This window comes from Apis florea, unplaced genomic scaffold (genome assembly GCF_048593485.1).
Source record: "Apis florea isolate Af1SG1 unplaced genomic scaffold, ASM4859348v1 contig_2495_pilon, whole genome shotgun sequence".
Classification (NCBI taxonomy): Eukaryota; Metazoa; Arthropoda; class Insecta; order Hymenoptera; family Apidae; genus Apis; species Apis florea.
Genome location: NW_028256595.1, coordinates 2,884,355 through 2,900,489, shown reverse-complemented (window position 1 = coordinate 2,900,489; position 16,135 = coordinate 2,884,355). Strand labels below are relative to the sequence as shown.

General features: G+C 46.4%; 1 protein-coding gene across 2 annotated transcripts in view; it reads right to left on the bottom strand.

The window, feature by feature from the left end:
* The window catches only part of LOC100868024 (cell adhesion molecule Dscam2), a 111,635-nt gene that overhangs the window by 28,528 nt on the left and 66,972 nt on the right, over positions 1 to 16,135 (bottom strand). The window contains exons 8-11 of one of the 2 annotated variants that reach the window (XM_086906440.1): positions 10,696 to 10,992; positions 10,044 to 10,154; positions 9,733 to 9,891; positions 4,430 to 4,837 (exon numbers count right to left, since the gene is read on the bottom strand). In XM_086906440.1, the coding sequence (XP_086762566.1) occupies positions 4,430 to 4,837; positions 9,733 to 9,891; positions 10,044 to 10,154; positions 10,696 to 10,992 (975 nt within the window). The remainder of the gene's footprint in view (positions 1 to 4,429; positions 4,838 to 9,732; positions 9,892 to 10,043; positions 10,155 to 10,695; positions 10,993 to 16,135) is intronic. The other variant, XM_086906441.1, reaches the window with a different exon arrangement.

Sequence of the window (16,135 nt, the reverse complement as noted above, 5' to 3'; positions counted from 1 at the left end):
GCATGCCGGACACTAACCGTTTCTCCTTATTAGCGTATCTCGACCAGAGATTACGCTCCCGTCTTCTTTCCCTATTTTTTTCTTTTCTTTTTTTTTTTTTTTCTTTTCTTTTTTCTTTTTCGTTTGCAGTGGAAAAAGGTAGTTTCGGGAGTATGGACGACGAGAGGGGAGTTTTGAAGAGCGACGAGTGCGCGACGAACGCGTCGTAGGAAAGACGTACAACACCGCCGTTGCGCGACGAGACTCTCTCCATCCCCAATATTATCTTCCTCGGGAATTTTCGTTCGATTCTATCTCTTATCGAAAGGGAGTCAAGTGTTAGGCCGCGGGGAAATTGGAAACGGCAAGTCGGATAATTACATCGAAACGGTGAAACTCGCCGAGACTGGAGAGGAGCGGGCCGGAATTAATAGCGGCAGAGAGTTACGCGTCGAAAACAACGGAGAGTTGATAAATCTTCTTCCCGAACGTCTGAAATTAACATTAAAATACAAGTGGCGGATACAAACTGCTCCGAGTTTAATCCGTTGCCCGAGGACGGGGGCTTAATTAATGTTCCTCTCTCGGTGGCGAATTCAAAAAGAACGCTATCTGCAAAAAGAAAATCCGTATTTCCCGCGTTCGATCCTCTCGCTCGATCCCCTCCTCTTTCTCTTCGAATCGAAGTCTCGTCGCGGAACGGGGACAGGAGGTCACGAAATTCGCGACCACCGTTGTTTGATCGAATCCGCGCCGATCCCCCAACGTGAAATGGACACCGGTGGTTGCTCCATTTCGTCGTTGTCCGACCAAACACGGACAACCCACCACTTCCCGCCCCACGGACGAATTTCGAGCAGCTCGGGGTTTGTACAAGAACCGAGCTTGATAACGGCAATAACTTGGAGTTTCTGCTACGTGTTTCCCGCTACGTGACCTCCGGAAACGTGGACGTTGGACAGGTGTGGCCCCAGCGGCGGCCGGAGCACGTGAAAAATGGCGGCTCGACCATAAATATTCGGTCGCAGCGCGCCCACGTATACCTCGTGGCCTGGAAAATGAACATTTATGAGCCGGGGTAACTGCTAATGTTCAGACCGATGCGTCTTTACGAGGGTGGTCTGACGAGAAAAAGTAAAGTTGGGAGAACCGAGAGACGATCGCGCCGCTCCTTCTCTTCCGATCACCATTTTCCATTGGAGAACCGTTCGATCTTTGGCTTCGTTGTTCGCTTCCTCGACGCGTGTTTTTCGCGCGAAGCAGATTCGAAAAAAAAAAAATTATTATATTATCGATATAATAATCATCGAATATAATAATTTATGATTGGATCGTTTTTATTTTTTGTTTTTCGTTTTTTTTTTTTTCTTTTTTTGGCTTTCTTTTCTCATTCGATTTGATTAACGATGAACTACTTACCATCACTTGTATAGGGCCTGTATCGAGCTGATCAATTATCGAAACGAGCGTGAAAACTAAATATAGGGCGGAAAAAACACGAGAGAGAGGTGGAAAATTCGGTCGAAATTTCGAGGATTGTTTGACCGATCGAGTTTCTTCAACATGATTTAACGGTATATCGAGTTCGTAATGATACACCGTCAGGATCGGTTTCATTCGCGCGGATTGAGAACTCTGTCTCTCTCTCTCTCTCGTATCGATTTCCCCCCCCGATAGAAATATGATTTACTACTACTGGTCCCAAATATAATATTTGAATGGCAATAATGATGATAATGATGACAGTAAACAAACGATAGAGAATATCTCGAGCGTAAACATAGCATAGTCTTGATAAAAAGATATACTGTACTACTGGAATAGTGATGTATAATATAATGTGACTCGGTCAGAATCGGTCAAAATATATATATATATATACGTGATTGATACACGATATACAAGACAAATATCGAGAGAGCAACAAAGGTGGACGGTTCATTCGAAACGGGACAAAAGAGCACGATTCCTACTGTATTTGCGGATCGTGTGTTCGAGGTGTCGTTGTTCTACAACGATCCGACTAGAAAGAATACCATAGAAATTCCATATATATACATATATATACTATAATGCGAATAATATATATATATATATATAATATAAAACGCAATATTCAATCAAAACATTACACGAATCTCTCGAACATATTAATGCTGAACGATGCAAAAAAAAAAAAAAGTACACACGCGCATGTTGTGTTGTGCGAAGATTAAAAAGTCAGCACGATACGTTTACGTTTCACGTGGAAGCGATCTCACGCTGTGACATCGAGCCCGATCCCGCGGCTGCCGAGCGCAAAATTAAACGAAAAATCCTAATCTGACGCTGGATTCCCGTTTAATTTCGCGGCAGCCAATTCGAAACCAGTCCGAACACGAGTTTCTCCGCGAGCATTTGCCGGAGAGAAGACAGGAGAGACGGACGGACGGATGGAAGGACGAGTTAGAGAAACGTAGAGAGAGAGAGAGAGAGAGAGAGAGAGAGAGAGAGAGAGAGAAGAGAGAGTAGGAGACGGAATGTACGTACGTGTAATTGCAGGGATTCTATCTACGTAGTACGCGATTGAACGAGTGTTTGTAAATATGTGATGTGTGTGCGTGTGAACGTAAGAGTCGGAGCAACGAGTCGAAACTCGCCCCCGAAGCAGATTTTCAACGAGCATTTCGATGTCACAGATCGCAATTATATAAATATACACGAGCATATATATACACTTTCAAAAGTCCGACTGATTCAGCCCGATTATTGCGCACTATTTAGATTAAAAAAAAAAAAAAAAGAAAAAACGTTCGTGAACGACGACCAGCACGTGGAAACACTGTTAACTGTTACATACACAATATTTACAATATTTACACAATGTATCGATATAGCGTTCGTAGGTATTAATAATAATAATAATAATAATAATAATAATAATAATAACAATATATACACATACATTTATTCGAGAAAAAAAGGCGTGCAATTGAGGCGTGCAAAAGAGAACAGCGTGCGGGATAGAGTCGTCATGAGTACCTCACCGAGGGTGTAAAAGAAAAAAAAAAAAAGAAGGATAGAGACAGAGAGTACGGTGGGATTAAAAAATCGTAAGGAAGTAAGAGAATCGAAAAAATTCGCGGCACGTCCTCACCGGGGACACGCGGCACACACACACTCTCTCTCTCTAACTCCCACAGCGGGGGCAACGAATCATCTCGCCGTCTCGATTTTCACCCACCGCCGCCACTTCTAATCTAAATTGAAATCTAATAATCCACGACGAGACGGCGCGCGGCACGTTTCACCACGCTCGATATCCTTCGCCTCGCGATATTCCTTGGGAACCATTTTCGAACTAACCGTTGCTAGAGAGAAGAAAAAGAAAAGAAAGAGAGAGAGAGAGAGAGAGAGAATTTAAAAAACGAGGTTAAAGAAATAGAACGGTTCACGAACGGTGAGTGGAAAAACCGTGGCGGTACGAAAAAGCAGAGAAGTAGAGAGAGAAAAAGGTCTCGCCAATTGTCGCCGGTCGAACGTGCCGCGTTGGGCGTGCACTTTGGACTAGCATCATAGCAGAAACAGGTCGCGTCGAATGACTTCGGACAGCCGGTAATAATCTTTCGGGAGGTCCGAGATCATTCTCGACGATCTTCAGTGTACGTGGGTGCTTAAGAAACTCGACTCGCGAACGACGACAGAGGTGGATCTCTCTAGGAAATGCCACAAACGAATGAAAAACGAAAAAAAAAAAAAAAAAAAAAATCTCTCGGCTTCTTCGATACGCGCGTTTGTAACGATGATAGCGTCTATGGACTTTAAGGTCTCTCGATCGATTCTTTCGAGAAGGTGACGCGAAAGTGACGCGATCGAGTCGAAAAATTCTCTCTCCCGGAAGGCGGAATGGAAAATTGATCGCGTCACGGGTTCGAGGAGTCGCTGATTGATCGATCGCGCGTGTACCAAAGTTGGATTTCGTTGTTTCTTTACCGACCGATCAATCAGTTAGTTTTCCAGCGCGAGCACATAATCCACCGGGTTGGAAAATTGCCAGTCTGTCTTTATTATGTTCCACGAATCGCGAGCTCGGCTATACCATATATAACTTTGTTGCTCTAAATCGATCGAAGCAAAGTATAGGGTCGGTAAGGATGATCGCGGCGTATCGACTAGAACGCCAGGACGAAGTAAGTCGTTCGAATTTTTTATCGTTTCTCAAATACGCTGAACCGATCGAAAGAACGAAAGTTGAGAACATAATAAAATTGACGATCTTGCGACGTGTCGGGACGTGTGGGGAGGGAGGGTGCATGCTGACACGTCGAGATCGATGAGGCGGGTTGAAATATCGGGAAGAAAATAGCGAGAGGGGAAGGGAGAGAAAAAAGAGAGTAGGAAAGCAAGCGTCACACCTCTGCGTCGTAGTGAGAGCGTGAACGAAGAAAGTACACCAACGGTGTGCGTTTACCGTTGACGTGAAGGAGTGCAGAATGAGCGACGGTGGCAGCGCCATTGGCCACGCGACAGGTGTACGTGCCATTGTGCGCGGGTGCGATCGTGCTAATGCTCAGGGCGCTGGTAAAAGCGTCATATTGGCGGACGGTAATGGCCTTTCTCGGGGACTGTTCGGCCTGGCCCTCGGCCTTGGGGCCCCGCTTGGGCCCCTTAATCGCGTCTCCAGGACCGGCCGGGGCCTGAACGCGGCTATGGCTTGACGGCGGAGCATCCTGCGACGTCCTGATCTCTATCGGGACGTTATCTTTGAGCCACGTGAACGTCAGTGGCAGATCGCCAGTCACGACCACGCACTGTACGCTAGTACGGTCCCCTACGTTTAAATCGCGAGCAAAACTGAAAGGCGTGATTTTAGGTGGCACTGAAAGAACAATACAAAGACAAAAGATGGCATTCCAGTAAAAAGCGGTTCAGAAAACGCTATAGAGAATTCGCGTATATATATATATCTATATATATTTAAAATTGTTTGTGTGTGTTCGATGGTAATCATGGGACATAAGTGATATATTTTCATGGAACAGAAAGAATTCGGGTTGAGCACACACATCGAACGGACGGTTTTTTTTTTTCTTTCATCGGTGTCGTGGAATTTACACGTCGCCCAAAGGTGGAAACGTTGAAAATTCTGCAACATCGGTCGAGACAGGAAGCTTGTGCATTTAAGACACTTGGCGTACGAAACATTACGAAAAACACGATTACTCGAATTAAAGAAAAAAAGATCATTTATCGGCATTTCGATTGGAAATTCGATCGTTGCGATCCAAGTGTCTTTAATGCGCGAGAAAATCGTAGGAAATTGCGATCATCTATGTAGAAACAAATAGCTTGAAAGAGATAGAGATAGAATCCGCGTTGCGGACATCACTCGGCCCAAGCACCAATTTTTCCTTTAATCCCCTATTTCGTTACAAACCACCCGACATTTGGTTAAATATTCTTGAAGCTTCGATTTCTCTCGCTAATTTTTCAATCCTAGCGTTACGAATTAATCCAATATCAGTAGAATAACTTGTTTAATTGGATGAAGCGGGCGTAGCAGTTACTTTTTTCTTTTTTTTTTTTTATCGAAATCCAATGAACAGACCGTTCGATCGGTTACGCAACACGCGTTTAATCCCTTCAATTAAGAATTAACTGGCGATCACCGTGCGCCGTGCGGAATCTCGTTGGAGGCCTTCTCTCGCGCGTTCCTCTCTCATCGTCATCCATCGAAGAAAAAAGAAAGAAAGAAACAGATAAAAATGGTATAATCGCAAACAATCCTCTCCTCCCATAGAAGGGAAAATTTTGCCGTTTCGACAAAATTCATTTTCGTTCGTGTTGTTTTCGTTAATCCGGTCGAGTTAATCCACGTGATAAAATCGGCGTGATCAAAGAAACGCCTGTTAAACTCGTTTTTTTCAAATCACTACATATCCCAATTCACGAGCCGATAATTATATCTCTTTGACTCGGTGCTCGTTCGCGCCATTTTTCCCCCCTTTTACAAAGCCACGTCGGCTACGATCCTCCTCCCTTTTTTTAATATCGCGAAACGATCCCGCGATAATCGTATCCCGCTTGTTGTAACGCGCTTCTTCCTCCCACGAACGAATTTCGACGAATAAACTGGCGTTAACGGTGGAACAAGGGCGGTAATTGATATTTAACCGTGGCCAACGACACGGCGTACAATTTTTCGTCGATCGCTTTTCACTTTTCCATCCCCGCGTGGTGGTGGCCCCTGCCCCCTCCACGGTTACGAGCGGCACGAGAAATTCGCGAAAAATCCACCCTCGCCATGGATCGTATTAATGAACTCGACTCCCTCCCCCCTTCATCGATCCCCCGTTCTTTTTTTTTTTTTTCCCCCTACCTCGTTTCAAAGATTCCTCTCGCCTCCCTCTGGCCGCACGCTTGTCGAATATCTCGGCCGACAAGCTTTCGCAATTAATTCGCGGTGGCTCGCCGAATTGAAGCGGTATCGCGCGCGGCGCCGATAAACGGACTTTCGCTGCCGACGAATCGCGGCAAATTCTCGCCCCGTGGAATACAATCGATCGGTTACAACCACTCCGGTTGATTGCTTTCGAGCCGTGATTCAGCCGCGTTTATACATGGAGCAAGAGGATGGGGGGGGGGGGGGTTTCGCGCTTTTACACGTCGTGTTGCGTGCTCCTTTTTCGGCGTCGATTATGAAAATTGCCGGTGAAAATCGAAGCTTGTTGAATGAGAACGAGTGGGTAATATGGTAATACGTAGGAGGAGCGGGGAGGTGGTTAATACGGGGGTGCTTTCGGGGCCGGTGAAGTGCGCATCGCTGGGCGAAAGAAACGGCGGCTCGAGTCACGTTAATAGAATATCGATGCTTCGACAACAGCATATTTATGTACAAGTGGCACGTGCACGTGCGTTCTCGAATATGAGAACAGGCCCCCCCCCCCTCCTTCAGAGTTTGAAATCGCGCCACTCGATCGGTTCCCTGTAACTTTCTCTGCACTCTGACGACTGAAGTGGGCGGCACTTCGTCTATCGACTTCCCTTTTTTCCCTCCTCTTCCTTCCGCGGACGATACGTCCACGTTGGACGATCGCGGGACGATCGGGGAAACGAGCGATTTCGCCTATTTTTCGAAAACGTGACGGTCGATCGAGTTTATCGAAAAGCATCGGTTACCCCGGGCAAAAATCTATAGAAACTAAACTGGATTTCGACGAATAAACTTGCGCGATACTTCAGCGTAACGATTTCGACACGTGATCGAAATTTTTATCTTCTTACGATTCTCTCGATTTCTAAATATAAAAAATTCTTCTTCTTAGGAAACAAGTTAGTAGAATTTCGAAACTCTCCTTTCGTGATTCTACGATTTATCAAAAAAAAAAAAAAAAAAAAACTAATAAACTCTCTTTAAAGTATATTAGATAAGTACGAAGTTTACCTTTCTTAAGTAACGAGGCATCGTAACGAATATCACGGTGTGACGCGTCGATATTAAGCCGATCAGCGATATATTTCGCTCGGCGGAGAGAAAAAAATTTGTTGAAAGTGGAAGCAAGCGTTCTCGCCCCGATTTCTCGACGCGATTAAACGAGGCGAGATCCTGTTTCAAGGGAGGGAGGGGCACGTGCACGTGCACGATCGGCGCGCTATGAATTTTTATGTACAAAAGTACACGCACGTAACGTAATAATATACAGAGAGCAGAGTTTAGGCGAGCGCGTGCAAGGACAGATGCTTGAGCGATGCAGTGAAGTGCTGTGCTCTTGGTGCGTGGGTTCGTTCGCGGAAAGTGTTGTCAAACGCACGGATATCCGTTGACGCACATATAAAGAGAAGATAGAAAGAGAGATGGATAGATAGATTGAGAGAGAGAGAGAGAGAAAGAGAGAGGAAGAGAGATAGAGATAGATACGCAAATACACGCACACAATACACACTCTAGTGCACATTTATGTATATATATATATACATATATATATACACACACACACGTTGCACTGTGATCCCTGGTCGTGCACGATCGTGTACACGAGGTAAGGAGTTCTATTCCTAAGAAACGTCCTGCTCGAGAAACTGTTTTTCATAAATCTGTTTCCAGAGATCTTGGCCTCCGTCGCGTTTCGTAGAAGCATTCTTTATGCGCGTCTACATCCTTCGATTGTCCCCTCTGGTGACGCTGTCATACGTAGCTCCGATGGACGATCATCGAGCGTAAGACGGTCGTCGAGTCGATCGTTACGCGATTTCTCGATCGATTCGGAAAGCGATTATCGTTGCGGTGTTGAGGTAAATACGAGGTATGGGAGGAGGACGAATAATGGTTTCGTCGAAAATCATGTAGGAGAGAGGGAGAGAGAGAGAGAGAGAGAGAGAGAGAGTTAATTAACTTTGGCGTTGACACGAGGATTATCGATTCCATCGTATCACCTCCTTCGTTGACTCGGTTTGACGTTTAATCGAATTCCCATCCCTTTTCCCATCTTCGTCTTCTTTTTCTTCTTTCCTCTCTCTCTCTCTCTCTCTCTCTCTCTTTTCCTCGCGAGGAAACGCGAAGCAAGCGATTACTTATTCGACTCTCGGAGAAGATCGCTTTTAAGTACTTTCTCAAAGTATACAAAATGGCGGGTGGGTTGGAAGGGAGCGCGATACCAAGGCGGGTGCACGATTAAGAGTCGCGGCAACGATATTCCAACGCTCGACCGGTGAGCCGGCGACCAAAGAGGGAAGATCCTTTGAGAAAACTTGGGGCAAGTTTCTCGAATTTTTCCAACTTGCGTCGCACTTTGCCCGGGATCATAGTAGTACGTATAGATCGTTGGCAGGCAACGTCTATTAAATTGCGCGCGATCCTCTCTCGAGTGTTTGCTCCGAATCGAATTTAACCCTCCCAGATCCGTTTTCCTTAAACGTTTTCCATCCCAAAATCGATAAGGTGGGAAAAAGGGAAAGGACGGAGAGGGGACGAGGGGAGGGGGAGGGGGACGTGGGAAAATCGCGAGATATCGCGAATTTAATTCGAGCGTGTATCATCGGTTTAACGGAGGGGGGAGGGAGAAAAAAGGGATTGCGACGACGCAATTAAAGGACGATAACGGAATACGGTTTCGAGAGGAGATAAAAGTGGTTGGCCCGCGGTTGTTACGCCATTTTGAAAATTTCGCGCACGACTCGATGATAAACACGACTCGGGAAACCCGAAGCAACGATGCTTGCCGCTTGCGTTAACTAATCTCGGCCAACGATGAACAATGGAGTTATAAACGGAATTTGCCTCCGTAATACCTAATACAGAAACATCTTGCGAAGGTAAATTTGGCGGCACGCATCAAACACGCCGGTATGTTACGCATACACGAATTGTAATTAATATGCGATTGCCGTAGGGATTGGAAAATTACCGTAGAGGAAGGAAAGGAAGGGGGAACAAAGGGACGATGTAACTTCGGCTATATCACTGTTCCGATTATCCTGTTGATAATCGGCCTCTGATACGTTGAATCGGTCACACGCGATATTCTTTTTGGTTTACTCGAAGATCATTCTATTTCCTTTTGGATTTGCGTCACGATTTCGTATTCGAATCGAAACGCAGAAAAAAATCCACGTTAAATCGATATATCAGTCTCCGCCCGAAATTATAGAAATTATACAGGTTCGACGTACCGCGCGTGACCGATATTCAGGATATTCAGATATCGTGGCATCTGGCACTGCGAAACCCTGCAAAAGAGACCGGTATCGGAAAATATTCGTGTGCAGTTTACTCACCTAGAACGCGCACTTCTACCGAGCGTTGAGAGGTGAAATTATGCTTGTTCCTCGCGGTGCACGTGTACGTGCCCTGATCGGCGGCTCGTTGCACCGTATCGATGAACAGGCTGCCGTTCGCAACCCTCTGTCTCATGTTTGTGGGCAACCTTACACCATCTGCTAACAACGTGACCGCTCAATTTCCCTCCCCCGTGATCGAACGAATCGGGAAATATTTCGAAAATAAATTCGACGCGAGTATCTAAGAAAAGCGTTTTTTTTTTTTTTCTTTTTTTATTCACGAAACGAAAGGGGAGATTAATACTCACCTTTCTCCCAAACGATCGATTCGATGGGATAACCGGCGACCGGGCATTTGATGTGAAACTGTTTCCCAGCGACCGCCGAAACCGTCGACATGGGCCTGACATATGGCAAACCTGCGATTGACAAGCAACGAAACATATATTTCGCTTCGAGCGATTTCCCCCCCTCCCTCGATGTCCTCGCATCGACACGATCCTCCGTGTTTCCAATGTCCCTGAAATTATAAGACTCCCTATTTTTTCTCTTCTCTTCTCTTTTCTTTTTAAACTAAACTCTGGCTAACTCTCGAAACCCTATGTCGGAAATTTCTCGATGCAAGAATTTTGCCACCCGCATACGGCCGTACAAAAAAAAAAAGAATAAAAAGGAAGAAAAAAAAATTCGTTGATAAAACAAAAGCTACGAGCCAATTTTTAATTAACAGAAATCGCCCCTCCAACGATGGTGGTTAATGACAAAGGATCCCATCGAGCCGATATTCCCGGCGATCGATTCGAGCCACGGAGAGGGAAAGGAAAAACGAGAGAGAGAGAGATGGAACGTAATATTCCCCGGGGTTTCCAGTCAATTTCAATCGACACCGGTCCACGATTCTTCTCCTTAACAATCTTTACCCTCTCTCTTTCTCCCTCCTCTCGCCCCGTGAGTACTCACCATAAATATTGAGCCTCGCCGAGTGGCTCGCCTCGCCAGCGCGGCTGCTCGCGATGCACTCGTACTCGCCCCCGTCTTCGGACTTCACCGACGAGATGTTCACGTGCGATATTACGTCCCCGTACACGGTCACGTACTGGCCAATCAGGAGTCTGTCGTTTTGCGGAAGCGGAAATCCATCCAGCAGCCAGGAAATTTGCGGCGTCGGATTACCCGCGGCGCTGCATTTCAGAGAAACCGATGGACCGGTCTGCATTGTCTGCTCGATAAACCTGTAGACCAGTTGCGGCGCGATCTCTGTTAACAGACGTTACGTCACGGATTACACGTATCTCCAAGCGTATCCTCCTCCAACCAACCGTTCCGCCAACCACCTTTCCCCTTCTTTTTCCCTTCTCCTCCCATTTCCCCTGCCTTTTCCTCTCTCTCTCTCTCTCTCTCTCGATCCTCCAACTCAACCATCCTCCTCCCCTGTACAATCCTCCCCTCGATCGAGCTCTCTCGATTCTCTCCTTCGCTAATTACCACCTATTTCTGCCCCGCCACCACTCCGCTAATATCCGGCTATTTATTTACGAGATAGACTTCTACCCTCGCCCAATCTTCGATCGTGCTCGCTAGATTAAATTCGCGTTGGGGGAGGGATCGTACGAATAAATACGAATCAAAATCGGAGGGATTTTCTTTTCTTTTCTTTTCTTTTTTTTTTTTTTTAGTTACGACGGATATTTCGATCGGATGGAAGATCCAGAGCGAATCTTCGATTCGACGTATCTGGGTCAGTCGCACGCTGTGGCGCCGCGATAAAATTTATAATCCTCTCGTGCGAAACGGAAAGAAGAAGATGGCGGCGCGCGTCCATCTCCTCGATACGTCGCATCGTTTCTCGTTAAGTGGGCCTTAATAAGCGGCTGGATTTTCCATTAAATAATTGGCCGGAAGATTAATGGAAGGGATTAAGAGCAGCGCGACTTAACGAAGAAACATTGAAAATAACCGTGGCGCGTTCGCAGGCATATACGTTCCAGTTCCAGAAGGGCTCTAAATGAACGTGCCACCCCGCGTAACGAGCCCTCTCGGTAATGAATTCATGAACTTCATAAGCGCGAGCACGTCGACTACGAAATAACAGCCGACTTTCCTACAACTTTTCGTATGCATACCTTGATTCTCTTGCACGCCATGTACCATCAACTTTGATGCTGTACGAGGTGTCGCGAGGAAAACATCGAGTGGGAATTTTGCGGTTGCTTCTCGTCTCGATATTTTTCTTTCTTCTTCTTTTTCTTTTTTTCTCACTTTGCGTTTGAAATTTCCCGCATAATAAGATTTATTTCTTTGAGGATAATTGCTGCGTACCTTCGAACGAAGGTGGTAGAACGAGTGGGAAAGATCCTTCTTGAGAGCAATTTCAATTTCGAGTGGAAAAGATTCGCGTGGGATAATTATTCGAAACGAAATCGAAAAGAATCGCGTTACAGATATTTCACGGAGCATCGTTCGTAGGGAGCGATGATCTCGTTTCTCGTGCCGGCACGGCGTAGAAACTTCGTAATGAAAATCACGGCGGTGCGAGAACGGCGAGAACGTATAATTAAAAGACTGCCGGACCTAGGAAGCTATTAGTAAATTAACAATTACGTCTGTCCAATTAGTCCGCCTCGTTATTTCGCCTTCGAAGCCCGGTGCAACTTTGCGTCCTTGGAGGGCGAGGAATAATCTTTAAAAGCGTCCTGTTTCGAGGTCGCCTGTTTACCAAGGTGGCTCGGTGGTTCTCTCGGAGACGAAAGAGAGAAAAATCACGGGCAATCCTCTACTATCTCGTTCATCTATTTTCTTTTTTCCTTTTTTCCCGCTTCTTCCATTTTCAAACGGTCAACGGATGAATTTCGAACTCATTGTCGAGCGATTTTTTCGAGGGGAAAAAAAAAAAAAAAAAAAAAGAAAGAAAAAGAAAAAAAAATTGCACGAAATATTTCTGAAATCTCGTTCCACAGAGTTTAAGAGTTTAATCCGACCACCGACCAACCGGTCCCCGCCCCGTATATAATAATATAAGACACTCTCGCGCAGGAAAAGCGGCGGTTCAGCGAACGAGGTTGATGTTAATGAAACGTTAACAGGGTAGACCGCTTGTTTATCGTTCGCCTGGAAAGAAAACGAGAATCGCCGTGTAAATAATAGCCGGGGCTGTCGTCAAATATAACCAGTACTCGTGAGCGTTCCTCTTAGCCGGGAGGGGGGGTGATTGCAATTTAAATTAAAAATCTGCGGAGGCCGACGCGCCTCGTGGAGAAAAACTTCATTTCCCTCCTCGCCCTCCCCCTGCGAGGGGAAAATTTCATCGTTTCCCGACCCTGTTTAAGGCCCACCTTTTTTCCCCGACTTACCTTTATCCAACCAACGTGACCAACGTTTCTTTACTTTTTTTATTACCACGATCCAATCCTTCCTCCGAACCGAACTTATCTCTTCCACCGAAGTTTCAACCGAATTTCGTTTTAATCGCTTTGTTTCCAACACGCTCGCCAATCCAATTGGCTCGAGGCATATCGCCGCTCGATAGATAGTTCATGATGTCAATAATCCCGCAAAAAAAAAAAAAAAAAAGAAAAAAGAAAAAGAAGAAAGAAGAAAAGATATCACGCGCTCAATAATACGTATACGATAATCGGTAAATATTTGGAGCGAAATACCTGGTCTCGATATACGATCGAGAGGCAGGCAATTGGCGGAAATGCGGTTTCTGATACGCGAATTTCGCCGTAAAGTGGAACGACACGTTTAATAGAGGGAAGGACGCGCGACATTCGCGAGACTGCTACTCGCGGCAACTAACGCTACTAACACGACGATCCACTCGCTCTCCAAACCCCATTTTCCACACGGGTATCCCGTTCCCTCTTGCGGGTGACGTGCCTTCTTCCCTGACGTATCTATGACGCATAATAAATAGACGCAGGCAGTGGCGCAGGATGGAGCGGGATCGTGCTCGGCCGGCATGCAAAGCATCGGCAAAACCGCAGGAATCTCGTTAGCGTATGCAAATCCAGGCTGGCGGTACTAACTATCCCATCGTGCTGCGGGCAATCCCCACCTAATGTACACTGTACGCCCTGCAGCTTAGAAATCATGCGACCGAGAAGAATTCTAACGGCCGGGGCTAATGGCCACGAATTTTCCTACAGCGGAAAATCGGAAAAGGGCCGCCTCGTTGATCGCTCGATTCCAGCCGAAAAATTTCCTTCCAAATTTCCGGATAATCGATCGAAACGATATTTTCGAATGTTTCCTAGAAATTTTATATTCAGAGAATTATATTTCTCTCTCTTTCTTTTTTTCCGTCGTCGATTGTCGTGATTCTCGAATTTTTTCAATCATCGATCAACGATGATACATAAATTTATTTACGAGGATCGAAGTGAAAAGGGGGGAAAAAAAGAGAAAAAAGAAAGAGCAAGGAGAAATCGTAGCCACGTTTAAGGATAATGAAAAGTCGTTTAACGGTGTAACCGGACGGTTGCGGCATGTTATTGCGGCCAGATGCAATTGCGAGCGAGCCGTTCAAAGGTTGAATCCATTACCGTTGTTTGCTCCTGTTCTTGTTTCTATAGCGGGCCGCCACCAAGAGCAGTGCCTCACACTCCCGTTCGCCTCTTCAATTACCCCCACGCGATGGAGCGCCAGTTGCGAAGGGAGAAAGAATAGTTTCGCCCCTCCTCGATACCCTCGTCCAAGCTTGATTGTCGGATCGAGGGTGAAAGAAAGCTGGCGCCATTGTATCGTTCGGCCACCACCGACGTCAATCACCGTCCACGTTTCTTTCGCCCGTGGGAAAGAAAATTTCAAGTTTCAACGGCCATCCGAGTTGCCGGCGTGGCTAATGGCGGGGAAAGTACGTGGCAAGTTTCATCACCGGATACAAATCGTTCCGGAAAACCTTTCCGAGGCGAACCGGGGACGAACCGTCGTTCTCGAACGAAAAAAAAAAAAAAAAACGAAAAAAGAAAAAGGGGGAAAAAGGTACGTTTGACTCGTTCTTTCAACGGGGAACAAGAAACAATCGTTCGATCGAAAGTCAAGAGATGAAAACGTTTACCTTCGAAAATTCGAGACGAGACGAAACGAAACGAAACGCGGTTTGTTTCCACGCGTATCGTTGTAAAAAAACGAAAAAGAGTGAGAGAGAGAGAGAAAAGAAAAAAAAGAAAGGGGGAAGGGGGGAAAACGCAGGCGCCGTGAATTGGCTTGATTGTGTTTCCCGGGATATTCGGGTATCGCGTGGTTCTCGATAGTGTATTAATGCGGCACGTTGGGATGGTGAACGGTGGACAGCAAACGAGGCCATTTTCGCGCAAAAATAGCGCGTGATGCCCGCGGCAGGATGGGAAATACGTTACGAGGGGCGGGGGGTTTGGAGCGATAGCCGCGAAAATGGGGGTTGAAACGAGGCCTCGATGCCGGTCGGTCGGGCAGAGGAAGCTTTGCCGGGCGCGAAATCGCTCCACGGACACTTTATTCCCTGTAACCGTGCCCGGGGCCGGCCGAAAGGCAATCTGCCGCGGTAAAAGTGTTTTAATTGAAATCTTCGGACCCGTAACTCCGATCGCGGAGGCTCGATGCTCCGGTTAATGGAAAAAGCATCGCGGCCCCGCCCGTAACCGAAATATGACCGGTATCGATACGTATCGTGCGTGGAGGGGAGGGGAAAAAAAAAAAAAAAAAAAAGACAAAAAAAAGGAAAAAGAACAAGAGACGGTCGCGCGTTCGTTCGCGGCTGTTTTACATCGAAATGACAAAACGGAGGGGCGGGGAGAGGTGAGATGTCGCCGCTTCATAGCGGCAAAGCATCTCGCAAGCGGAGGAGCCTAGACGGCCACGACGACGAACGAACGGTCGATCGCAATCGTTTGACACACTTTATCGTGTCGGCATCGGATGAAAGGAGAAGAAAAAGGTTTTTCTTTTTTAGGGCGACGAGCGAAAAGTACTTTAACGTTTTAACGTTGCCTCGACCGAAGCTTTGAATCGCGTATTCTATCCTATATATATACGTATATACGTACACACACACACACACACACACACACACACACACACACACACACACACATATAAATACGAAGAGTAATCCGGAATGGAAATCGCCTTAAGGATCGTGGATCGAGCATTAAGCCAGTGGTGCTACGTGACTATCGAGATTCGATAATTAAAAGCGTGGAGAGGATAGGAAGCGGGTAGGTGCGGCGATTAACGGGCGGCAAACATCGGTCTCCGGTGGCGATCGGGAAAAACGATGTGGCCATTTTCGCGCAAAAATGGCACGTACTTCGCCGGAGAAAAGCCGGGAAAGGGATCCGGGATGATGGAAAACGCGTTACGATGGAGTGGCACGCAAACCCGGGATGGATCGTACGGGGTGGGGAGAAGAGTTCCACTG